General features: G+C 41.9%; 1 protein-coding gene across 1 annotated transcript in view; it reads right to left on the bottom strand.

Moving 5' to 3' along the window:
• gnb1l (guanine nucleotide binding protein (G protein), beta polypeptide 1-like) overlaps positions 1-23,609 on the bottom strand; it is a 29,817-nt gene extending 6,208 nt beyond the window's left edge. Inside the window, 8 exon segments of the mRNA XM_080466854.1 lie at positions 2,396-2,611; positions 10,741-10,833; positions 13,877-14,039; positions 15,265-15,390; positions 15,582-15,768; positions 15,866-15,923; positions 23,407-23,451; positions 23,576-23,609. Coding sequence (XP_080322980.1) covers positions 2,396-2,611; positions 10,741-10,833; positions 13,877-14,039; positions 15,265-15,390; positions 15,582-15,691 — 708 coding nt within the window. The 5' untranslated portion in view covers positions 15,692-15,768; positions 15,866-15,923; positions 23,407-23,451; positions 23,576-23,609.
• Positions 23,610-26,611: the final 3,002 nt, after the last annotated feature.

Genomic DNA, 26,611 nt, shown 5'->3' with positions numbered 1-26,611 from the left:
TGAAATCTTAAAAAAGTTGGGAAGTCTGAACTGTTTCATAAAATATAAATAAAATCTGGACTCGTCATCATCACGTCCCACTGGCAGTCACAGATTAGAATTCCATTCCATTTATCAGTTATTATGAACATTTAGTCTTACTGACATTATTAATGCATCATTTATTTAGTATGATATAAATCATGGATTCTCTATTTGGGTTGAATCAAAGCTTTAGGTCAACACTGTGCTGTTAATATAATACATCTGTTTCTTTTTAAATGAAATACTACAGAAGCGTTTTAGGGCCACTGAAGAAAAAAAAAAAGTTTGGAGGCTAAAAAAACCCAAAACCTTTGTGCACTTCAGAAAAAGTTGAAAATCATTAGATATTTTTTTCCCCGGAGAGACGTCTATCCATCCCTCATCATTTGCCCATAGATGTGAAATCACACTAAATCACTTAATTCTGACTATATAAGGTTGCTTACTGCTTATGGATTTCCTTGATTAATAAGAACATTTAAATAAGCAGCCCAGGATCCGTGTCTTTGTCCTTCGTACTTGATGAACTTCCACGACGGAACCAGGCAGCAGGCTGCTCTGTCTCTTCTAGTCCTGATACTGATGATAACTGCACCGTGTTTATGAGCTACATTCTGTCCTGAAGCGTCTTTTCACCACTTCAGTAAACTGCCTGCGATTCATTTTGTAGAAGCGAGCTGGCATGTGGATGGACGGACTGTGAAAAAAACGTTTTTTCCACCGTGCAAAAAAAATAATCTCGGCTTTGATTTTGCATGAAGGTTTTTTTTTGTTGTTTTTTTTGCCTCTGAATTTTTTGTTATCTTTAGTGGCCCTAATACTCTTCCGTAAAATACAAACTAAGTTATGCAGAAAACAAGAATCAATGCGAAATGAAATAATCATTATCCTCCATGACTAAAAATTCATAGAGTGGCATATTATATTGCAAATTTATCGTTATCGCGATTTCATCTTTATAATGCCAACATGTACTAAACTGGAATAAAATAGGCTTTCTGGCACTGTGCATGCATGCGGCGCAAATTAAAAACAATTCCATTTTATTCCAAAAAAAAAAATGCAATTTATCAGGCTTAATTTACAAGAATTGTGTGATTAACTCATTAAAAAGCGAATTGCCATAATTATTTCACACGTGAGGACGCCCGCAGCACAAAAATCTACAACTAAAATATTAAAAACAATCAAGTTGAAAAATCCAAAATATTTAAATGTTTGATTTAACTGCTTGTATTTATGTGAAATCCTGCCAATATTCTATGTTTACCTCATGTCATCAATAGTTTAAATTTAAATAATAAGATGAAAAAAAAAAAAGGGGTGAAAATGTTGTAAATATGTATAGAAAATGACTAAAAAAAGGTCTAAATGTAACTTTGTGGTCGTCTGTCCTCTGTCCAGTGACGGAGCAGTGACGGAGCAGTGACGGAGCAGTGACCAGTACAAGGTGCAGCCAGCGGGGATCAGCTCCAGCGTGCAGCGGCCGCTCCCAGTTGGATGATCGGTACAGAAGATGGATGGATGGAATAAGTTGTTGAAAGTACAGATAAGCGAGAAAGTTGAAACAGTGCTGCTGATAACAGAACCCTGCTGTTATGACGGCTTCTGCATGACTGATAAGAACCGCCTTCCACCGAGCAGTAGCGTGCAGTGGAAGGTGCTGGAGAGAAATTAATTATTAAATTGACAAAGACTCAAATTGACCACGGACAACATGATTTGTGTGTTTACCCTGGTAATGGCGATTCATGTTGTAATCCTTAATCACAGCTTTCTGCTGAGCACACAGTTTTTACCTTTGGCTCCAGTAAATAAACATTTAGAAGTCTTAGCAACTCTGCTTTCTGTAATAATCTTTTTTTTCAATGTCAGCCGACATGTTTAATGGCTCAGCGCTAACGTCTTGAAAGCTTGTCTAACACATTCGTTGACATATTTGAGTGAAGATACGCAAGAGGATTAACACCTAAAACAAAACATCTGCACTTAAGGTAAAAGAAATGTCCTTATATGTCATGCTGTGTAAAAAATATCACATTTCATGACTGACTTCTAATTGACTCAAGCAGGCCAGTTGGAGATAGTACAATGTTTTTTATCCTGTTAATGGCCCAGTGTCTTACAGATGTCACTACTCAGCAGCTTACTGTAAATCAAGGTAACGTTTCAATGAGAACTTAAGAAAATCAGTCCAAACTTTGAATATCTGTTGAAATGAAATACGACGACAGCCCACAGAGCCGCAGAGGGGTCGCTGACGAATGAACAGAAATGATACACAAAGTGTATTTAGAACATAAAGAAACCTGGAGATGAATCGTCTCTGACAGAAAACAGCGCTGCCTCTATCTGCGTGTCCTCTGCTGACCTGAAAGTTGCTCTGCTCATCCAGCATCCACGAGGACAGCTCCTTCTCAGAGGATCCCGATATGCCCCTCAGATGCTTGGGGTCAAAGGTCAGGCACATGACGGGCTCTGGGTGGGCTTTGACTCGGCTCAGACTGGCCCTCTGCGTTACATCCCACAGCAGCAAGGACCCGTCCTCGTATCCAGCCAACAGGAGGGGCCCGGGACCCGAGTCTGGCTGCGAGAGAGGGAGGACGATAAGAGGGTGAACGACAGAAGAAGTTAAGACGTGAGATGAGAGCTGTGCAGGGGAAACCACAGAGACCGCTGTGCAGCGCTGGAAGCTGCAAGGAGCAGAGGTTATCGTCCTGGAAGCTCCCGCTGACACTCAGAGAGACGCTGTGGGCTCCATTCGTCAGCCCGCTGCGCTCCCTTCCCTTCCCAGCACTCCATTACAGCACTCCTCACTTTGCTCCTCATCCATATTGCTGCGCCGCAGAGCTCACAGCCAGCACAGATAAATACCGTGAGGGAAAACACAGGGAAGCACGCTGGGCTTCTTCAAGTGGAAGTGAGATTTTTCAAACATATCATTTAACTTTTTTTTTTTTGTAGTATGTGCTGTCTGTTTATGCCCGACCGTCTATTTGTTTCCAAACTGTCCAGTACCGCCGAGTTCAAAACTTTGCCACTAAGATAATCATTATCAGACAAAGGAAACTTAATTGAAGTTTGTGCAACGCACAGTGGTCAAGTGGGAAGCACTCTCGGCTTACAAACAGGTGAACCAGAGTTCACTTTGCATTGAGGCCTCGTTCTCACGACGTGTTCAAGTGAAAACGGAAACCTTTCATTGGGTTTTGGGCGTCTGGTTACACAACAGCAGAGTTCGGAGACTTGTGAAAATGGATTCCAAGGTGGAACTTTGTGAAAACACTCTGAAATGCTGCTACTGTCACATTTGTAGTAAATAGTTCTTCTGCACATGCATGTGGATGGACAATAAGAACAATGTTTCCTCGGTGGTGTCATGACTCCCGGTCCATATTCTAATGGAACTTGGTCGTTTTATAGTTGACAGTCACCGGGATAACAATCCGACTTGGTTCTCTGTCCATACGAATGTCCGTGTTCTCACCATTGTTAATGTTTATAGCGTATTGTTCTCTGTGCATGTGTGTGTGGTTTCATTACTAAAAACCACTAACAGCACCTACTTGTGGCCTGATATGTCAACTACATCGTTTTCAGCATTTCTGCCATTTCATGTAAATGGACATTGTTTTCAAAATGTTGCCGCGTAAACGTGAATCTTTTCTGAAACAATCGCAATTTTTTTGCGTTTTCACGTGAAAGGTTGTGTAAACATATAAACAATCACGTTATTGTTTATATACTCCGCTTTGTGCTCACTGGTTGTTTTGTTGACTGGATTTATTGAAACGTCGGCGCTACACAGCATCCCGGTGTGCTGACGAGATGCAGACGCTCCTCTTGGTAACAGGAGGAGGAGGTTCAGCCGGAGCCGGACACTGCTGTTCAGAATGAGAACGTTTTCCAAGCTGTGCCACAGAGAACGGAGGCGTATCATTCTGATCCTGCGATGTTCACTGTCGCGTGGTGACGTTATATGCGTGGTCGTTTACAACCCCGCCTATATTTTAAATGTACTCTTTGTGGTGGGAACGCACAACAGAGTTAGGTCTGGGTGCGCTTTGCCGTACCGTACTGGCACATACTGCGCAGTAGAAATGAGGCTTTTGGGTACTTCGTCTTCTTCACAGTGTGTGAGGTACTTATGTGCGAGTGTATGGATGCGTGTTTGGACCGCTGAACTAGACAGGCACCAGCCCTCAAACCACTCTCCTATAGAACTGAAATATATATGATAAATTGATAAAAACCTTATAAGATGGAATTAACATGTTTGGGAAAATATAAAATATCAACACTGTAAATAACATTAAATCTAGTTGAGGGTAGTCTATTCAGCTGCTTCCTCCACATTACCCCCCTTTAAAGGGCACCCATCCTTGGAAATGTCAAATTTAGCTTCGGGGTGGTATTTAAGGCGAAAAATTAGTTTATTTTAGTTTGAACTTATAAAATATGCTCATATTTCATATTTAATAGCTTAAAATATGTCTACAATGTATGCACATCTTGACAGTTCAATGACTTGATTACATAAAAATGACCCTGAATATGATGGATGCATTAGGATGGTAAAAATCTCTCACAATTTTTCATGATTTTTTTTTTCTATTTTGAGGTTAAAAGCATAAATCTGGTGCACTAACTAGAAGTAAAATATGACTTTCAGTGTGTTGTTAGAGGTGTAAAGCAGAAGTGCACTGTCATCATTTTGCAAATTGGAAAAATTTGCACTGAGCTGATTAAATTCTTTTTGCACACAAACATGTATTCTGTGACATGGAATTTAGAACTCCTATTTCAGATGAAATGTAGAAGTGATGGTGCCTTGGTAAAGATAATGGGTGAACGATCAATTGGAAGAATGAGCAAATGAACATTTTCTGTGACAATTGTTAACTTTCCATTTCTATTTCAGGCTTCGACAGCCAACTAACGCACAAAAAACTAAACTATTTAATCCTGCTTCATCCCCATTTCACCTCTGAACATGTACAACTGGTGAATGCATCATAGTAAATCCTTCAAATCACATGAAATGAAATGAAACCACGTGCACAAACAGGCACGGACACAGAATGTCTGTTAAACACATAGGAAGGGAACCTGTGCCGAGCACACACTCTGGTTGTGTGTGCTTTTAAAGGGAAACGTCAAGAGTGTAACATTTAAAGGGTGATAAAGTGGTGCCTTTGCACTGTTGGGTAACTCAGATAACCTCTCAGTGCAAGCCGACTTCCTTTACATGAGTGTGTGTATGATGAACCGTGCACAGAGGGTGTGTGGAGGCACAGCCGGGGTTGTAAATCACTTCTTTGAATGAGAACATAAAGGTGAGCTGATAAAAATTAGAGGCTTCATATATCACGGCACTGCTGGAGGGGAAAGAGGGGAAGGCCGGAGAAAGGAGAGGAAAGTAAAGAGGAGGTGGAGAGAAGACCGAAGGAACAGACAACACAGAATTTACCTTTAACAGTCTTCTTGTTAAATAATGTGTATGAAATAACTCTTCATCAGGCGCTGATTAAAATACTTGAAAATTGGAAGTTTCTAGCTTAAAATATTAGTCTATTGCATTATTATTTTTTATTTTTTTTACAAATGGCAGTAAGGATAAATAACTATTGTGCTATATCCTATATAGGACTGAGTCCAACCATCTTACAATATCATGAGAAGATGCAAATAATCCTTTAGACATCTTGGCTTGTGCATCAGCATTATTGTACATGTCATTCATCATCATCATCATCATCATCATTTTGCACATATATTCTCAAATTAATGCTCAAAACACAACCATGTTTCTATTTTTATGAGAAATATAATCCTAAAAATGTCATAATTATGCAAGTTATCGAAATCATACAACAAATATTTGACTGCTATTCAGTCATGTCTTCTGTGAGTCTCATCAACTAAACATGAAAGTTTCTGAATACAGTCACTTATTAAATAAAATTAATTTAATCTAAATTTAAAACACATTTTAATCTACAAATCCTCAGAGTAATAATCAAACAAGATTTAGATTTTTCTCCCCAAAACCTAAAAGGAGCTCACAGATGCATGTGGAAGGACACAATGCATTTCATGCCGTCTCATATCCAGCACCCACATAATGGAGTCGTGCCTTAGTTTGAAAATACCTGCAGAAATAACATGGTGCCATGCAGAAGCTCCAAGGAGGAGAAATTTTTTCCATATGTGCACGTCGGAGGCCACGTCGGCCGTTTTTCACCAATGTTGGAGTCCTCTTCTCACTTATCGCTCCATATTTCTCCTTTTCCAGTTTGAAACAAATTATAGACAAAGTCGTGTATCCCTTCCAAACACATCAGCGGGGACGAACACTGAGAGATTATGAAAACAAATAAAAACAAGTGAAAATCAGTGGCCCCTGCTTGCCGGCAGGGACCGGGCTAAGCGTTCCAGGCTTGGGGCCCACCGCTTCACTTAAGTGTAGGACCTCCTTGATTGATGATGTCATGGGTCAGAGGTCGGGGAACCCTGGGTAGACACCTAATTCATTATATCCTCCACAGGCCTTTCTACAAGAGGGCTCTCTGCTGGAGTGGGGCTGGGGCTCTGGAGGAGATTCATCACTGGAGAACAGCTGGAAAGACAGACGCATGGCGGGCTGGTTGGGGACGGGAGAAGGGCTGTGAAGGAAACTGGGGCGGCAAATTAGTTTGAGTCCAAATGTTTGGAGTCATGTGACCCTCTGCAGCGTTTTCATAGCTGTATTTACGCAGCATATCAGGGCTCAACAACCATCTCAGTATTAGTTTTGCATTTTATAGTGTAAATACTGAGAGTGTTAAGGAGAATTTTAAACAATATGAACCTCCTGGTTGCACTTATCTGCATGTGGTTGGTTTGATCTCAATCATCAATTCAGATGAAGTAGCACTGAGTTTTCAAACTTTCAGTTTTGTGGTTTTCTTTACTGTTCCTTTAAAGAAAACTCATTTAGCACCAATGTAAAGAAATAAAAATAAAAGGATTCCCTGCTACTCAGGCAGTTTGAAGTGCATATGTAAGATTTTCAGGCATGAAAACTGCAGATAACATTTGTTATAGCAATAAACGTTTTCCATAAAGTTTACAATCTTAAAATACATCCACGACGCAAACATTATTCTTAACATGCTAATGCTGTAATTAAACACATTCATCACTATTTTCTATCCATTAATAAACTTTTTTTCTGCTTGAAGGTAGGAGAAGTCAAATAAATGTCACTGATTCCAAAAATGTGGAACAGAAATCGGACTATGACTTTCGACAACAATCAACAAGTGAATTATTCTATCTGGCTTCGTGCTCGTTACAATAATAGGAACTTTCATGACACTGAAAATTACATTTAGGCAAAAATTATCCTGCCCTTTTTATATTTTTGGCAACTATTCTCCCCCATCATGCTCACCCAAACATCTTTATCATTGAATTATTTAATCTTTTATTCTTTTTCATAGTGTCTAAGAAAGATGTTTGTCTTATATGAGCTGGCAGTGATGAAAAAAAAAAAAAGTGAATCATTAAAAAAGAGAACAACTACTGTGCAATACTACTGTACTGTAAAATATGTTCTCCAGTGAGAGGAAAGTAAAGGCTGCTATACCAACGAGAGAGAAGCAAACGACCAGAAAAAAAGAGATTAGTCTAACTTGACCCAGTGAAGTGCTTTTCTAATGGGATCTGTAATGCATCAAGAGTTTGATCTTCAACTCCGTACAGAAGCAGTTTCACTAAACAAATACATGTTTGGAGTTGAGAACAAATCCAATGTTCATGAGTCAATCAATAAATGGACACAGCTGTAAAATATCTGTAGCACTGAACTTAACGGGTGTTGCAAACACCTCATATTTCCAGAGCAAAAACACATTTTTGATAATTAAGGGCATATATCATCGACTGAATAGGCACCAGATCATGCTTTAGTTTAGTGTTTTGTTTCCACAGAGACGCTCGACTCCAAGTCAGAAGAATGGGCTATATTTTTATATTTCACTTACTGACTTACACAGAATCATCTTATTTTGTACCCTGGTATTCAATATTCACTGATAAATTAGAATGATTGAATATGTAGATAAAATTGTAGAATAATTTATTCTAGTTTTAGGGCACCGTCTGGTAAAGCAGGCTTGATTCTGCTCTACTGACGAGGAAAAAGTAAAATACAGATCAAGATGGGAAGCATCTCAGTTCAGTGGATAGTCCTGACATTAGACGTACATTTTATTCTGATGATTTGCACATTAACTTTGAAATTAAATCTTTATTTTCCTATTGAGTTTGTGCATTAAGTTACTTTCAAAGACTCATTCATCATCTTCTGCAGGACTGTAACATAAATCAACTTACTGATGGAACTCTTCCTAATAATATCACAAACATACTACATATTAATGTAGAACAAAACCTTTTCCGTTGGGAGGGGTTGATTGCACCGACTCTTCTCTCGGTAGTTTCTTTTGCGCTCTAAATATTAATTCTAAATATGTTTTGGATGATTATTATATTCATATATGAATTGACCTGGATATATTATTATTCATAATTTTCCTGCATTTAGGTAGTAACCTCTGTAAAGGCAGAGTTCTATAAATGAGCCTCTAACACTACATATTAACCTTTCTATTCAATACACTGTGTGATTCTTTATCGTCTGTGTCGACTGAGTAAAATGACTCTTCGGTAAATTTGGAGTTTAAAGAAATCTGAAGGTAACAGGATAGAAAACGTGTGAGTGGCATCATGAATATATTAAATATTCTGTCATTTCCTTGCGGAGTAATTCTGGCTAAAATCCCGAACCACCCTGAGCCGCAGCCTGGTCTGCTGATGTTGCGGCTGCAGGCCTTCGGGCTGCCGCCGCCTCAACATCAGGAACCAATCGCCTGCTTGGGTTTCGGTCCCGCTCCCACCATGATGTCATGGCCACGAGGCAGCAAGGTGATGAGCTGAGAGTGATGGATATCTGTATAGGAACATTTCCTTTCCCCCGCCAGCCCCTGCTCACATTAAAAAGCCCTGCACATCATGCATCACTACCGTCCCCCTGGTCAAAGCACAACATCCAAAGCACGAGTCAAAAGCCCCACACGAGGACCTGCTCTCCTCCTCTGTTGTTTACTGCTTCACAACCAGTCGGATAAATCAGATAATAAAGCTACGTCACCAGTTAGACAAAGCCTGGCGTATGAACCGAGGGCTGGGATTCAGAGCGCTGAATTGAGAAGAGAGTTCGGTTTAACGCTGCGTTTAATGGTTTCCATAAACTCCAGCAGAGAGGTCTTAAAGGCCGACCATAAATCTGTTGGTGAGTCTGTCTCCGAAATAAAATCACTTCGCTGGGAAGAAAAAGAAAAAGGGAGCAGTGGTGAGTGGAAAGACAGAGAGGAGAGATAATCATCAGTGGCTTCTTCAGAGTAAAGCTGTTGCCCCCCCCCCCCCCCCCCCCCCCCCCCCCCCATACCCCACTGTGTGAGGTAGGAAAAACAGTAGGAAGGGACAGTGAAGGAGAGTTTTATTTTCCGCCTTGGGACAAACACAATGTGTGGTTTCTGACTTGTCTGTGTGTGACAGTGAGTGAGAGGAAGGTTTATACACAAACGTACACACAGGCTGGGTTTTCAGAGTCTTTCCTGGTGCTTGGACCGCTCCAGTCATTCAGTCCGTGTAACAGATGAACATTGCCGCAGCCTTGAAAGGAATCAGCCTGAAGTGATTTAGAATCACCTGGGTCTTTGGGCTTTGAAGTCAGACAGCTGCCTGTGCTGTATTACAATGACATTATATAATTTATAATGATATAATTGATCATTATGTTTCCTGGCACTCAACGCTGAGCCAGCATTGCTTCATAAATCACTTGATGAAAGGTGGGTGCAACGGAGGAATCAAAGGGAAACAAAGAAAAACACAAACACTGTGTCAGCATGCACCAAGACAAAACGTTTGTCTGTAATATCCCAAACATGAAGTCACTTTCATGGCTTTTCCTTACTTATAAAAATTACCCTGATGTGTATTGCAGGAATGCAGGATGGAATACGCACAGGAGAGCCTCCTCGCGATACGCTGCGTTCTCATTTCTGTTTCCTGTAACTGCACATCCCATAGAATGTATTCAAACCCATCCGCAGGCTCGCATGAGTCTAAAACCTCTATTCAACGACTCCCCGAAGCCAAAACCAAACGAGTTAACAATTAACTATAAAAATAATTACAGGGTCTCATTAATGGGAGGAAAATAAAACTTTCAACAGCATTTAGAAAACAGAAAGCTAACTTTTTACCCAGATCAGACTGGATGTACAGCTGCAGGCTGATATATGGCTGTGAACCCCCGGCCCTTCCAAACACTCTAATTACAGTCTTGGGATTCGCTGCCAGCTGAGAAGAAATGCTTGGAAAAATGGTCCACAATGAGTTGTTGGGCTGTAAATCATGTGTTGCTTCTCGCATGTGGATTTTTTTGGGGGGGTGACTTTTCTATTATTGTGTCTTGTTGTTGGGTTACTCGGAGCGAAGCAGGTGAGTAAAACTACACATTTTAAACCAGCAGCAAAGAAAGCAGTATTTATAGCCCGCTGGCTATCAAAGTCCACTTGTTGAACTAGAAGTGCACATTGGCAGACACGGTGGTTAAAAACACATCAACAGTGATTGTTAGAGTGACACTCGAGGTGTGCTTACCTGCCAGAGCTTTATGCACATGACCATTCCCAGCTTTTCCTCTGGTACCAGGGAGCAGACCGGAGTCTTACTGGGCAGCTCGATAACCCGGACCTGTGGAGGACGAGGCAATTTAGGGCAAATTGGATCTGAAAGCTTGTAATGTCAAGTTAACTTTCCTCTGTTGATCGTTTCCTTTGACCATGTCAGACTTCAATCCTCACCACAGAAGTACAGGAGGAATCCTGAATACCTCTTACACTGCTGAACGTGCATATGCCAACATGCATTGCGGTACGTCTTTCTAGATTTAAAAAAAAAAAAAAAAGTGGCAACCTAAAGGCCTCTTCATACTCCATAAGAACAAGACGAAAGTTCGGCAGTGCTAGGTCCTGCCGAACAAAATGACGTCATTTCCTTCGGCCAGCTCCCTCTGGCCGAAGACATTTGTTTCGGCTGTGGCAACCGCCCTGGCCCGAACTATGTGGGTGCCGCACTGCCGAAACTTCTGCACTGCGCATGCGTGTTCCAGTTCGCTCATGACTATCAGTGATATTTTAATCATATTTAGCTTGTAACATCGCTACTGTACGAGCGCCGCAGCTCGTTAAAATGTCGGAGTGCAGGCTTTTACATGATGCACCTGAACACATCACGAACAGCTGTCAGCTCCTGTAGTTAAAACCGGACCAACATGGCGCTCGGACAAAAACTGTCTCTTTTATTACTGAAAAAGTTCAGAGAAATGTATTTCTGAAAGCACTGGAGGCCAGAAATAAACTGCAGTTGAAAAGTTTAAACGCCGCATCACAGACGTGTGGCTGCTGCGAGGGGGCGTGGCCTTCGACTTCGGCAGCTTCTTATCAGAGCATGAACAGTCCTGCCGAAAAAGCTTTTTTTTTCAGCAGCTGGCTGACGTCACTGCCGAATTTTCTTCTTGTTCTTATGGGTTCAAAAAGGGAGTATGCAGGGGCCTTAAATGTGTTGCTGTGTGCAGAACGACTGCAGATCAGGGAGAATCTGATTACCAGTACAGTACCATCTATCAGTGCAGAGCGGCCGTGTTTGTGTCTATAATAAATCCTCCTCAGGCCCAACCCTGCGACGTGAGCGGTGTTTTCCTGCACACATTGGCACTGATTTGGAGAAAAAGACACTCTGGCTAATGAAGCCAGTGATAAAGTGTGTATGTATGTGTACCCACAGCTCATTCCTTTAACTTCCCCTGGACTGATGATTGGCATATTCATCCTCATTAGGGCTCAGTTTAAACAGCCCTTTAAGGGAGCGATCCGTATTTTAGCGCGAGGCCACATCTGTCCTGCATGTTTCTCTCGGCGTGTCTGAAAGAGAAAGCGGGCCTTTCTCTGCGCCTCAGGTGATCACTGTTCTTGTGCAGCATCACACTGCCCAGAAATAAAACTCCCACACGGTTAATTTATGCTTCTGCCATGGCGGCAGTCAGTTGGCACAAATCTCCCTGTGAACCACTAAAGTACCTGCAAAACTGTTTTCTTAGTTACGTATCAAAATAGTGACCGGCGCTCTGCCTGCAGTATTAAATCATATTGTTGTGCGTGCTCGGTGCCATGTGTCCCTGTATTGTTTCTTGCAGGATTTAATTCATGTGGGTGTTTGACTAGAATGATAAGCATCTGTCTGTGGAATGGGGCGGAGAGGCCAAATACCCAAATCGGCCCTGGCCTGTTTTGGTTCTGGCTTTTAATGGGCGTGTAGGTGTGTTTCTATATGTGTCTGTAGGGACAATGGCATTATTGAGGTGCTGGGAGTCACAGGCGCCCTGATGCCTGGCCTGCTGGGCCGGGGTTAGCAGAGGCACGTTTGACTGGATCAGGTGACTGCGCTGTCCCTTTCAAGTGTGGCTCCTCCGCAGTGGAGCAAGTAACATGAATCTGGAGGCAATAAAAGATGGCTGAATAGTTGGCTGCCCTCTCCCCATCCCACCTCACGGCTCAAACACTGGCTCCACACAAAACCGTGCAGGCTTGCATCAACTACGAGACAGACAGAACTACGATTTCATTTCTATGCACAATTAAATGTGCAATTTCTCATTTTGCCCCAACAGACGACTAGAGGTGTAAATATTCACTTTCATTTACCACCTGTGACCATATACAGAAGCAGGTGCATGCCTGTCAGTCACCTACCAAAAAAGTAGAATTCTCAACAAACGCATTCACTGTCACACGTGTTATTAACTAGCTCTAAAATTAACTGACATTTCACTAGTCATTGCTTTTATGTTCCTGTTATTGCATGCTGACTCATGATGCGAAGGCTGATTTCTGAAGAATAGCATTCATATTGTTGTTTGACAGTTGATGACTGCAGAATACTTTCTTAAAGGTCATGTTTATTCTCAACTGATTTCCTGATGCTACTTGAATGGATTTTTATTTTTTTTTAAAGACCAATCAAATGATGTCATGTTGGGAAAAGGTTCCAGGACTTTGATGGAAGGAAATCAAGTCTCACACACACAAACAGCACTGAAAGCCACAAATATGTGTGATAACAACAGCATGCCTGGTCAGGCTCTTACAGGTTGTCTTTTCTTAATAAAACAATCTAAACAATTAGATAGCCCAGCTACTGTGGATGCAACGGCATGTGTCAGTGGATACTTTGACCAGGAGAGGACTCGGTTCATTTTCTGCAATTATATTTTGCAACTGCAATGGCTCAAGAGTCTTATTATTGAATAAGACTATTATTTAAAACAGTCCAGAAACATAGCTGCTGCTATACTAGTCATCTAAGTAAAATAAATAAATAACTAAATAAATAAATAAATAAAAAATGTCCTCTGAATTAAAATTTTTCACATTTTTGTGATTTCCTGACAAACTGACAAGTGAAGATATTATTATTAAAAACCTGTCAAGCGTGTACCCTGGCGTTTGCCAACAGTTGCCTGGGATCAGCTCCAGCTTCCTGTAGCCTAACTTGGATCAAGACAGGTAGAGAAGATGGATGGAAAGATTATTAATAAGATATCAATCTCCACATTGAGTCAAATTCCTAAGGAATGACTGAAATCTTACAATTTAGACAAACTCTGCTCGACATTCATTTCCCTTCCGTACGAGAACATCCTGGTGGAGGTGGAGGACTCTCTCTTTGAATCACTGACCTCTTCTGTCTGTTGACCTGGAAATGCCAGCAGGTAGTTTTTCGGGCTCGTCTCCAGCGTGGAGCACTGACAGAATCCAACGCTGCCCGTCCACACGGTGTCCACCAGCTCACTGCGACCTTCGCTCAGATCCCACAGACACACCTGCATGTCTCGTCCCTGACTGCCCCACAAGAAGAAAAAAAGTCAACAAACCATATTGCACCATACTTGTTGGCCTTGTCATTGAAATGTCAAAAATACAAGAAAAAACAACTAGATGCAGCCCAATCAGTCTTGTAATACCACACTGTACCAAAGGTTGGTGTATTGAGTCACTCTATCTTCCCCCCTTCTCTACACAAATAACCAAAGTAGCCGATTCGGCACTAAAATGGACGGGAACTATGTCCACGGTCCGAGTTCTGTGCAACAGCTAACAGCAGAAACCCTGTGGACACGGACTCATTGCTGCCACCCAGAGCTCAAAAGTGGTATTACTTAAATCAGGGACCTCAAACACATTTCAGTACAGGGGCCACATAAACCTTGTTTCCATGGCACAGAATCAGAGGAAACGGCACGGTAAAGCAAAGTGTACTATTGTGCGGTCCCACCACAGAGAGCCCGGTTAAAATGTAGGCGGGGTTGTGAACAGCGCAGGTATGTGACGTCATTACGCAACAGTAGTTTTGTGACTCTCGGGACCAACACGGTAAAAAAAAAAAAAAAAAAACGAGTTACCAAAGCGACCAGTGTGCACAAAGCGGAGTTTGTAAACAACAACAGAGGATTCATACAGTCGATGAGATACTTAAATATTGCAGGTTTGTCAGGAGTGACATAAATCACTGACCAATAAGCAGACGGCTGCGTTTTGCTCCTCCTTATCGGATCTGTTCTGTAATGCTGGGTACCCCAGTGGAAGGGTGATGAAAAATCGTAACCCTTGGGTACCATTCTTTCGGTACCATCCACGACTTTTGCAGAGGGGAGGCAGGAAAACCTGAACTGTACTGTACCGTCACATTCTGTGCAGTGGAAACGAGGCTATACAGCCGAATCCCATCTTGAGTGTCCCGGACTGATGGAATAGTGCCGAAACAACCTTTAAATTTAAACTTTTATTTGTTGTGGCGCAAAGTATACGTGATGAAATTGTCTATGTTTTAGCAAAAACCAGAGATTTACTCCAGAAAATGGCTAAAATCTCAACGTAAAGCCAATTTTAATGATACCTACTGGTGCAAAATACAGTGAATTTTTTATTTTTTACAACAGGCTTGGTGGTTTTGGGGCCATATTGGAGCCAATCGCAGGCCGGATTTGGTCCACAGGCCTTATGTTTGACAAACCCTGACCTAAATCCGACATTGTAAAACATCCAAATACAAACATGTGGCATGTACCTGACGAGGTAATCTTTGGACTGCAGTGTGCTGACCCACATTACCGAGCTTCCAGAATGACCTTCTATGACCTTCTCAGCCCTCCTGCTGTTCAGGTTCCACATATGGATGGCACCTTTGCCTGACCTGCAAAAACAAAAATGCTGTTTAAAAAAGTGTTTCATGGCTCCTACAGAATAAAGCAACCCCAAAAGAAGCAGTTCAAACAGTCAAATGTGTTTAGGCTCTTAATAGGTGTGTGATTTATATGAGGAAATTAATGAAAAAAAAACATAAGCAATAACTTTACTTGCTGAGAAATATTAAAGATGACTCACCCAGAAAATAAAAGAGGAGTGCCTTCACCGTGACAGCTAAAGTGGAGGCTGTTAAGAGGGCCACCAGCACCCCTCAGGGTGTAAATGGGGGATGGAGCGGGGCGAGACATCCCTCGGCTATGCAGTCAGTGCGGGGATGCAAGGGGGCTGGAAGCTGGCACCATTACATTCGCTGAAGAAGAGAATCCTGTGGAATAGAACAGGCGAGTGGGAATTGTTAGAATTCAGTAGTGTAATTCAGGTTGAGAATCTTAATGTAAGAAAATAGATTGGGAAATGCTCACAGTGAGGTTTCGGCTGCAGAAAGAATTTTTCCATCACAAAGTGTCAGTGAGACACTTTCTGCAGAAGTGAGGGGGGAAAAAAGGAAAAAAAAGTCCAATCAAAACAGGTAATTTCAGTCTTACAGAAGAATATAATAGAAGACAAATGTTTAGACGGACCAAATCACCGAAACCCTTGTAATTTCTTCTTCTTTTTTTCCCACTCAAAACACTAAACAGAGGCAATCACAGAATAGCTTCATTATGCCTTCAAGCCTTTCTCTTCCACACTGCAGACGGTTGTGTCTGTATTTTCTCTATTGTCAGTAGCGACAAACCCTGTGGCAGGCCCTCTCTCTCTCTCTCTCTCTCTCTCTCTCTCTCTCTCTCTCTCTCTCTCTCTCTCGTCTACCTTATAACACCTCACTTAGCCAATACACCATAAATCAAAGCCACTGACAGCTTAATTACAGTAAACACTCAGAGATTCAGGCTTCTCCCTTCTCTTGTAATCAACAGCCACTGTCCCAGAGGCAGAGGGAAGAGCTCGGCCTTTTATGTCGTCTGTAGACTGGGCAGGTGAGGAAACCCAACCGACCAAAGGTATGCTGCGAGGAAATGATGCATTCACATTAAATTGCAATAACAATCACATGCGAATGCTGCTCAATGATTCACTGCTAATATCGCTTGACATACTGGCTACACACCACACAGGTAGTAGCCTTCTCATAAGTATAACTCCCAATACTGCTGACATCTAGGAAACTCAAAACCTTCCAGAGAGTTCTGCAGCACGACCTCGCATCACAGTGAAGATTCACCAGTGAAAGGTATAGAGAGTTGGAGTGATTTTGGAAAAAGCAGCAGAAACTCTAAATGCATAAAAGCAAAAAAAAGACTTTAAAATTGCAGGTGGCATGAATTATTTATGAATCAATGTGTTGCACTGACGATACTTTCACAGACTAAATCAGATTGATGCGCCCCGTCAGACTGCAAAGACGTTCAGTAGTTGCTGATACTGAAACACGAGAAAATTTCACCAAGATTTTCTATTAACAAGGATACCAATAGACAACAACAATTCTTAAAGGCAAAGGCTCTCGTCTATGGATGTCAATAGGCCTGTGGTCCAAAACCGAACTGCAAGAAGCTCCAATACGACCAAAACACCAAACAAATGGTGAAAATTTCCTAGAAAGCATTTTCAACACATTTCCTAAGAATAGCGGACACAAGACAACACTGTGACGCGAGCTGAGATATCAAAGTCGCGCTGTCACGGTGAGTTTGTAAAAACGTGCATCATGCAACAGCTGTAAAAGTTTTGGGATATTTCACTGTATTTTGCATCAGAAGGTTTCGCTAAAATTGGCTTTGTGTTGAGATTATAGTCATTTTCCAGTGGAAAGTATATACGCAGAGTTTACGCAACGAATATACTGTATACATTTTCACTGCATATACTCTGCACTGCGACAAAGAAAAACTTTAATGTTTAAATTTAAAGGTTATTATGGCGCTTTACACCGATCCGGTCCACTCAAGCTGTATGTGGCCCCTGCACTAAAATATGTTTGACCTCCTTGCCATAGTCAATTCATGTAATACTATCAAGAAGGCTTTGAATCAGACTGCTTCAAGACATAAAACCCATGCAAAAAAATATCTTTGCCCACAGGAAGATCTAATTTGAGCTCCTTGGCATTGATTTAGGAATCAATAAAGAAAGAGGTGATTGAGAAAAGCAGAATTCAGCCAAAGACAGCAGAAACGCTGGTGGGATTACGGCGTATGGTCCATATGTCTGATGTGCACAGTGGAGGAATCCCTGCACATGTTTTCACACTATTATATGTTTTATGAACTAACTATGAGTTCTAAGGTGATATTAGTACAACCGCAGTAATCCATGATGTGTTGTGTTACATTTAGCTGTTCAGCATGAATTTTTGTTTGCATTATTTAATCCAGAGGAAGAATTGGCACAGTGAGTGCAAACAATCTGAGCTACAATGCAAATGTTTTTTTTTTGTGGGGGGAGGAAACCGCACTGGGAAAACAGGATGCCTGAACATGGAAAATCATGTACACAACATATTGACCTGATTTCAGTTTGATGTTGATTCACGAATACAAACTGTCTGGCAACATGTTTTGTAACGCAATCCTTACATCTTCTGTTCGGAAGCAGCCAATTATTCTCATGAGTCACCACCGGAAATCAAAGTTGGTTAAATCAGAGGTTCCATCGAGTGCGACGCTTCTTACACGTTATGCAGTCGCCCACCACTAGTTGGGGGTACAGAGCGTGGTGGGAAGCGAGAGAGATGCGCTCATAACTTGGCAGAACGTTCATCTTGAAAATGAAATCAAGGTTTCAGAAAAAAAACAAAAAAACAACAACATTGTCCCTCCACTAGAGTAACGCAGAACCAAATCAACTCAGGTCTTTGTGTAGCAACCTGCACTGGACTGATGGCAGCAGCTGAAAGCGCCGCTAACCAAACTAAAGTGAATTTGTTATTCTTTATAACGAGACGCAGTAATTCTGCCCAGTCCTAGAAGATAACACGGCCTATTTCAACACTGACCTCAGAAGATTTGCTTCCACTACATTTTGTTGAAGAAGAGGGCTTCAGGGAACTAAAGCAATACATTGAGCTTAAGATATACAGCAATGAATTTTGGTGTTTAATGAAATGTTTTCTTTATTTTTCCACTAGTTGAGGAGGTTTCATAACAATTGTCAACGAGTCACCAGAGATAAGAGTCACAAGTTACGCCCCTATTTACATTTACCCAAAACATTTGTGTAGATTTGCCTGAAGAGCAGAAGCATTTCTTTTAGGAAAATGAATTAATCTGATGTTTTTAACTAAAAATGTTTTAAAATCCATCAATACACAAAACAAACAAAAGTAGTCTGTAAATGAAGACAGATCGCACAGAGACCCCGTGGGAATTTGTTTATGCCATGGTTAATAAACCAACGTTCATCGGTCAGCCCCTCCTCCCTATACTTTTACTTATCATAACCCTTTGCTCTTTGCAATCAGCAGACACTGAAACTGGAGCCCAAGGCATTCAGGAGCTGCTCATTTCAGGAGGTTAGTGGTTAAATTGTCCATGTGAACCTGTGAAGCGGAGAGACAGATACCCCTGACCAGCCTGCCTAATTAACCACACAGTGCTGCAGTCTGACACGGTCAACCCCCTAGCTTTACTATGAATCTACCATTGACCAAGGATGCACAAGACTTGTTGCACAATGCCACTGCTAGAGAAGACAGGATCCCTTAAATATGTCAAATGACAATCGGACAAAAGAGTGTTAGGGATTTTGACCATGAAGAATGGTGCCTATCTCTGAGCTGAAGCAACAGAAAAGCCTCCAGCCATCAACTGTACTAACTTGTTTTTGTGTGGTATGAGGAAAACGGCGAAAAAACGTCAACAGTGTTTTTGTGAGGGTCTATCAGTTAAGCTGCTCCGCCTGTGAATGGGTGGGTAAGGCCGCATTCCTGAACCACAGTCCTGAGCCTGTATGAGTGTGTGACAGGGGGAGGCTCACCCTGATAACAGGTGGATTAAGCGTCCCTCATTGTCGTCTTGCAACAGGCCCGTATGGAGCTGTGAGTCACGGACACAGACAGCCTGAAACTGGCGAAGTTCATTGTCTAAAGAGGAGCTCGCTGTCAATCAAAAATAACAACCAAGGTCAGCTTTACAGACTTTACTATGCAGCACTAATATTTCACTTGTAGAAATTACAAAGATGAATAGAATAGCAACTTTCCCCCACTGCTGCTTCCTTCGAGAGCTCCTTCTGTTTTCCAGACGTCAGCGTTTCCAGTGACTGGACTGGCCCCAACAATGGGACTGTTGTCGTGGCTGAAAGTGAGTCACCCACAAAACCCAAACACAAACATGAAGGCAGCTCAGGAAGCGAGGGACAGACACTGTAAACAAACAGCACCACAGCAGGATGTCACTCAAATCTATTTCCAAGTACCTTTAAATTTGTTCCATTCAAACAGAGAGTGGTGGCCAAACGACCAATCAAGCCCGTCATTTCTCACCAAAGCATTTTCCCTTCAAAACGCACCTCAAGGTAACGCCACTGGTCAATGTCCAGCTGAAGATGCTGGGAGATGATGTCTTCTTGTCAAAGTTACTCAAGGACAAGATACTTGTTCGCTCCATGATTTATTGCATGGGTTTTAATAAATGTCAGAAGGCTTCATGACGTGATTGGACAACAGATAACAAAGGGCCCGGTAGGTCAGTAAATTGCTCCGTGTGCCCAGTCTCCTTATTAAACATGTCAATGTTGAGAACAAAAAATCTCAGAATTGTCCAGCAACCAACTAACCGGCTGAGCATAATTAAACCTGCGTGTTGTGGACGTGCCATAATAAATCAGGCTGACTGACTAATATAACTGGATGTCGGGGCCAGTGGGAAGAGGCAGGAGAAGACGACCGAGGCTCCTGCTGGCCCTGTAACAGATAAGACAGCTCGGGGTAATCTGACTCTAAGTCCATGGATAAAGGCAGTTTGTCTCTTCTTGGGCTGTCTGTCCACACCTACAGGGTAATTAGGCCTAATTATGAGAGAAAGGTCCGCTTCCCCTTCATGTTATTAAATAAGAGCGAGCCTCGTCCGCCAAGGATCTCTCAACACCAGCAAGGGGCTGGCGACCTTCAGATCAAACACAGCCACTATCTGTGCCCCCCACTCCACGCCCCCTCCACTGCAACAGCATTGCTGCGCATATGAGGCTGGGAGAAGGAGAGTATTCGTTATGATGGGGGGCATCAAAGTTTTTGGTTCCACGCGTAGAGGTAAGGCGGGGGGAGTCCTGTCCACATTCTTCGCTTAGTGCTGGTATCATGTGATCGGCAGCAACCCACCTGAGCTGCCCCCTTGTCAAATTCTGCCATTCATAAATAAGAGCAGGGAGGGAGGGATATAGTGATCACAGGGGTTTATTATAGAAGCTTTATAATGCCCCCAGCTTCACAGGAGCCATTATGGAGGCATGGGATCCCAAGATCCTGTAGTCTGATATCAACCTCATCAAATATGAGATCTGAGCTGCATGATGAAAACCCAAAGTAGATTACACATAACTCAAAAGCTTCATTCTAGATATGCCCTCCAATGGAAAACAACGCATTCATTCTACAGAGCATCTTTGCATATAAAAAGGATTTGAAATCTGTGTATAGCCACCACATTGTACAGCCACTATTCCTCATCCTGCTGTTTATCAAAGGCAGCGGCCTTATCTGCTGTCCTGCTGCTATTCGATGTCTGGCAATGAAGGCATTTCCACCTTGCTGGCTGGTCAGTGGGTGGTGAACTGGCTCTGCAACCATTAGTCAGCCTTTCTGTCCTCCCCCTCCCCCAACTAATACAGGTCCTTCTGAGGAGGAAACCAATGTGCCAAATAGGGAGCGCGGTCCATTCTAAAAGTCCAGTTAGAAAAACAGCACGGGAAGTGGCAAGGAAGACACACGCCCTTTATTGTGTCTCGGTGGGGGTATCTGGACTGGATAAACAGGCCAGTGTCAGATAGAGGCTGAAGTCAGACACAAGTGCACCAACACCCACTGTCAGTCACAGATCCACTGAGCGGGAAGAGGTAGCATTGTTCGAGTGAATGGCGTGAATGCTAAGCAGGGGCCACTGCAGATAAGGGCTTAATGCCTTGTGGGTGTCATTGAGGCAGGCACTGATGGAGCGCTGTGTCAGAGGGTCCTGATTTAGGAGGTTCTGACTGTGGTCAACAGGTACCACGAGCCTTATCTGTTTGCATTATCACCCATTTCCTCCATAAGGTCATTTACCCGGGCACTACAGCACAAAAGGACACAAGAGGGTCGACAGCTCTGGTGTCATCACCACACATCACCACACATTCTGGGCGTGATGGCCTTCGGAGAGGTGCGGGGCTTTTGCTGTCATTACAGAACAGATATGAAAACGAGGAAATGTTTATTGTTCTGTAATCCCGATGAGGCATCACGCAACAGCGAAGAAAACAGCACAGGAAACAGGAGGATGCTACATGTTGTCAAACAGCACATCCCCTGATGCTTAAGCTGTCAGTCATCTTCAGGGGTGTGATGAGTGACTGTATCCACACTAAGTAATGAGCAGTGACAAGCCTGACAGAGTGACAACTGGTCGTACACGGGAGGTCAAAGCACAACATTGATAGCAAAAGTTTTAAACAACACCTTTTACGACACTTGTCTCAGATGTGCCTCTGCATGTTACGATGGGTAATCTGGATATGGGATACCTGAAGATCACGTTCACGTTTCAAGTAAAATAATCTGTCAAATTATATTATTATAAAATATGATGGACACCACACTATCAATGACTATAAACAGAATCTTATGAACTTAATCAAATGTGTGAGAACTACAAAAATCTTGTGTTAAATCAGGCCTGAACACACTACTCAGGCTTTCTATTAAACAATAGTTTTGACTTATTACCTTTATCTTAATCGCTTTTCTTTAATGTAACTCATGATTACCATCATTACCTTGAGCAAATGTTTTTCACAGTTTTAACAGCCATATATTCTTAAGTAGCCTTAAGGGTTCATTTTAAACTTATTTTATTTGTTTTTAGCTTTCAGAGCTTCTTGGTAACTCAGGTCAGCTGATCAGCTGCTCCTGGTGGTACCAAATCAAAGCGGAATTCCTGCCCCTAAAATGTGGAACAATATGCCTTTACAAATCAGACATGCCTCGTATTTGTCCACTTTTAAAACCCATCTAAAAATATAATTTTACTGACTGGCTTTAGACCCAGCATGAAAGATTGATGTGTTTTTGTTTTTTTTAAATCATTGTATTCCTGTTTTAGTTGTATTTTACAGTTATATTTGTCAATTAGTTTTATGTTTTAATTAGTACTCTTCATGTACAGCACTTTGCTTCAACCTTGGTTGTATGAAATAACCTTATAAATAAAGCTGGTATGATAAGTAGGCATGTAAGAGGAATAAATAGATGGACGCTTACTTGACTCATGTATGAAAACTAAATATAATTGTCCGTGCAATAATTTCTAACCAGAAAAAGGATGTTAAAGAGATATTGTCAAGATATTTTTTGAGGTAGCTCTCCCAAACTTTCCACTAAACTTTGCTCAAATTATTCCTTTTTTTTTTTTTTTTTGTAACTAACCAACTAATAAGTAAAAGAAAAACATGCATACGTTTGTGCATTTGATTGTGCATTTCTGATAATATAGTGTCGTAGTACAGGTTATTTTAGTGCAATAGGCAAACATAAACAACACGCAAGTCACGTGTGTCGTGTAGTTCAGATGTGTAAATACGAAAAACGGCCGCTCGTGACAGGAGATATGTCCGGATTGCCAAAACGCCATTAAAAGATGCTGGAGGTGGCTTTTAAATACCCGGGAAGTGTCGGTAAACAGTGTGAATTAAAAGGATTTTGTGAGGTTATTGACAAAAAGTATGAAGCGACAACTACAAGCTAGCACGTGTAGAAACATAATATATGTACCTCTTTAGGACATGACAGGCGGAAGCGCTGGTTATTGTGAGTGATCTAGAGAGGAAAAAAGAAGAGGACGCTTTAACAAAGCTGAACAAAATACCATCTCGGAGAGACAGCAGTGTTTTTCACAGTTTTCAAAGAGGAAACTGGAGCAGATTTCAAGAAGAAAACGAACCGTGCGCTCTACTGGGAGAAGGACCTCTGTTTACAGCGCAAGAGCTGGCCAGGGCGGTGCCTGATCAAAAAGGTCTTTAAAATCTCTCTCTCTCTCTCTCGCTCTCTCTCTCGGTCGTAATTAAAAATACATTATTTTATCATTTTAATTATATTCAGATTGATAACCATAATAATAATAATAACTATAAAATTATTATTATTATTAATAATAATAATAATAATAACTATAAAATTATTATTATTATTAATAATAATAATAATAATAATAATGTGTGAGCAGTCCATCCTCAACTTCACCTTGTTTGCTTCTGACTCTGATGGCTGGGGACCTCAGGGGTCTAGATGTTTCATATTATTCATATATCTGAGATGTATTTAAGCCCCAGACCATTCAAATATATATAGCCAAGACGTAATGTTTTGAAGTGGATCCTTTGTGACGCAGGCAGCCAGTGCAGATATTGAAGCACAGGCATAATGTGCTCCACCCTCTTTGTGTTGGTGATGACTCTGGCTGCAGCATACATTAGAATAGAATAGAATAGAATAGAATAGACTTCCCCTGCGACCCTGAACTGGCTAAGAGGGATAGAGGATGGATGGAGAATAGACTTCTTTAATTACAGCATTGCTCTATGCAGATTAGAATATAAATAAATAGATTTAGAATATTAAAATATGGAACAAGTAAGAATAACATATTGAATAACATGATAAATATGTAAATATTATTTTGTACAAGGCTTTACTGGGACTAATATAAGTATGGAAGAATGGCTTGAGAATAAAAAGACAACAAAAACAAAACAACATTTACAGGGAAGAGTAATCGAGTCTGAGGAAGAAAGAATTTCCTCTGGCACTCTGTGGAGAACTTTGGAGGTATTTGTATGTCGCTGAAGGTGCTCCTGCTCCGGACCAGGACTTCATGGAGGAGGTGAGTCATTGCTATGGATGGACCTCAGCTTGAACCAGATCCTCCTCTGAGAGATTACCTGTACAGAGTCCAGCTCCACCCCCACCACGTCACTGGCCTTTCTGATGAGTTGCCTGTTGGTATCACTCACCGTCAGCCTGCTGTCCCAGCATGCAACAGCATACAGGGTAGCGCTCGCCACCACAGCTCACAGAAGACCTCCAGCATAACTGCGACAGATGTTGAAGGACCTCAGCCGCCTCAAAAAGTAGAGGCGGCTTTAGCCCTTCCTGTAAAGGGCTATGGTGTTCCCCACCCAGTCCAGCTTATTGTCTATGACCACCGTCAGATATTTCTAGTCCTTCACAATGTCCACCTGGATGGAAATGGTGGACAAAGTTGTCCACAGTCACTCTACACTCACCACTGATGCATCCAACTACTGTAGAGTTACCAGAGAACCTCTGGAGATGATAGCTGAAGTCTGTGGGGGCTGAAGAGGAAGGGAGAGAGGACAGTGCCCTGAGGGGCTCCGGGGTCGCTGACACACCGTCACACCAGCAGGCATGGTTTTCTTTACTGTTTTCTTCAAAATCGTTCTTCAGAGTGTGAGCTCAAACAAGAAAAACTTTAGTTTCCCGCATCCTAAACATGGTGGAATGACGAGTTGAGCTTTGACTGAGGGCTTAAGGTTTCTCCTCTTTAAATAAGTAGTTCAATCTATCTAGTGTAAATAATTGTTTTGAAAAATCCAGGGATGAAGAAAATATGTAGCTGATCTTAAAATCTATTTAGAAAATCATAAATGTATAATTTCAATATTCAAGTTGTAGATTTTCCAATGAATATTTTCTTTTGATGTGGAGACACATTTTTCTCTTAACAAATGCAATATCTCAGATATTATCTTGCTCTATATTATTATTTTATACATCTTTTTTTAATCATGCCTCAAAAAAAACACACACAGACGTGAGCAATATAGAACTTGCACAATCTTACAATACTGCACAAACAAGGCCGTCTTTATTTTTTTCCCCTCGTCCTTTCCAGTCTAATTGAGAAAGAGAGACAGAGAAAACACAGCGCTCTAATCCACAGAGCACACAGACCCCTTTCATGGGAGCACTGGGAGAGACCTTTATTTGTCCATTCCTATCATGGAGAAAGCGGGTTTCAAGCTCGGCTAGGTCTGAGCTGGAAGATTAGATGAAACCAGAGTGTTTTAAACCTCTTCTGTGAGCGTGGATTAGAGTCAGCCAATCCCCCTTGCACTCTCAAATGAAACAATGCAGAGTACAGGTGGCTCAGTGGGAGACGGTGCAAAGCATGTGGCACAGAGCAGGTTTGAAATCTAAACAATCCACCAGTCTCAGCAACAGAAAGAGTCAAAATAGTCAGAAGACAATGTTTACTCAATAATCCCCAGCTGAAATAATTCTCTGCATTGGAATTTCTTCGGGCAAGTCAGTGGATGAATAATGGAGAGGCATTTGCTCTGGTAAAACCATACATATATTATCATCTCCGAGGTATATCACACTCAAATTATGCTAAATAAGTCACACAATGTTTTGGATTGAGAGTGGAGAAGGATTACCTCTGCATCTAATCCACTAATGAGACAGATCAAATACAGGAGCACTTAACGACAAACGTGAAAAGGGGGGAGTCTCAGCTGTAGTGCAGCCGAGGGCTTAAACCAATTAGTGCAAATGGAGGTGGCAGGACAGTAACCCCTCAGCAGGAGGTGGGAGTAAAGAGTCTTCTGCCTGGCCTGCACAGATACCATGGCCCACAGTGTCATCAATTATTCCTGGCATCTCAGCTTACCCAGTGCGAGCTGGGTGTGAGGGACAATGCCCACGGTGCCCTTGGGAGAAAGTGCTTTGGTCTCCCCGCTGAGGAGCTGGAGAGGGTGACAGGGTTGGGGTGTGTATACGGTGACTTCCATCCAGCCCAAGAGGCCCGGTAAGGAAATCCCTGGAATCCCACTCCTGTTCCAGTTGGGGCCGGCAGGTCACTTTACAGCTCATCACCAAATTAGAAAGGCTGCGGTTCAGCCGGAGCAGCAGGCAGACCACAGAGAGATCCAAATAGATGGGAGCAGCTATGATT

The sequence above is a fragment of the Lipophrys pholis genome, assembly GCF_963383615.2.
Source record: "Lipophrys pholis genome assembly, chromosome: 7".
Taxonomy (NCBI): domain Eukaryota; kingdom Metazoa; phylum Chordata; class Actinopteri; order Blenniiformes; family Blenniidae; genus Lipophrys; species Lipophrys pholis.
The sequence above is the reverse complement of the archived record's forward strand: the minus strand, read 5'-3'. Positions and strand labels throughout refer to the sequence as shown.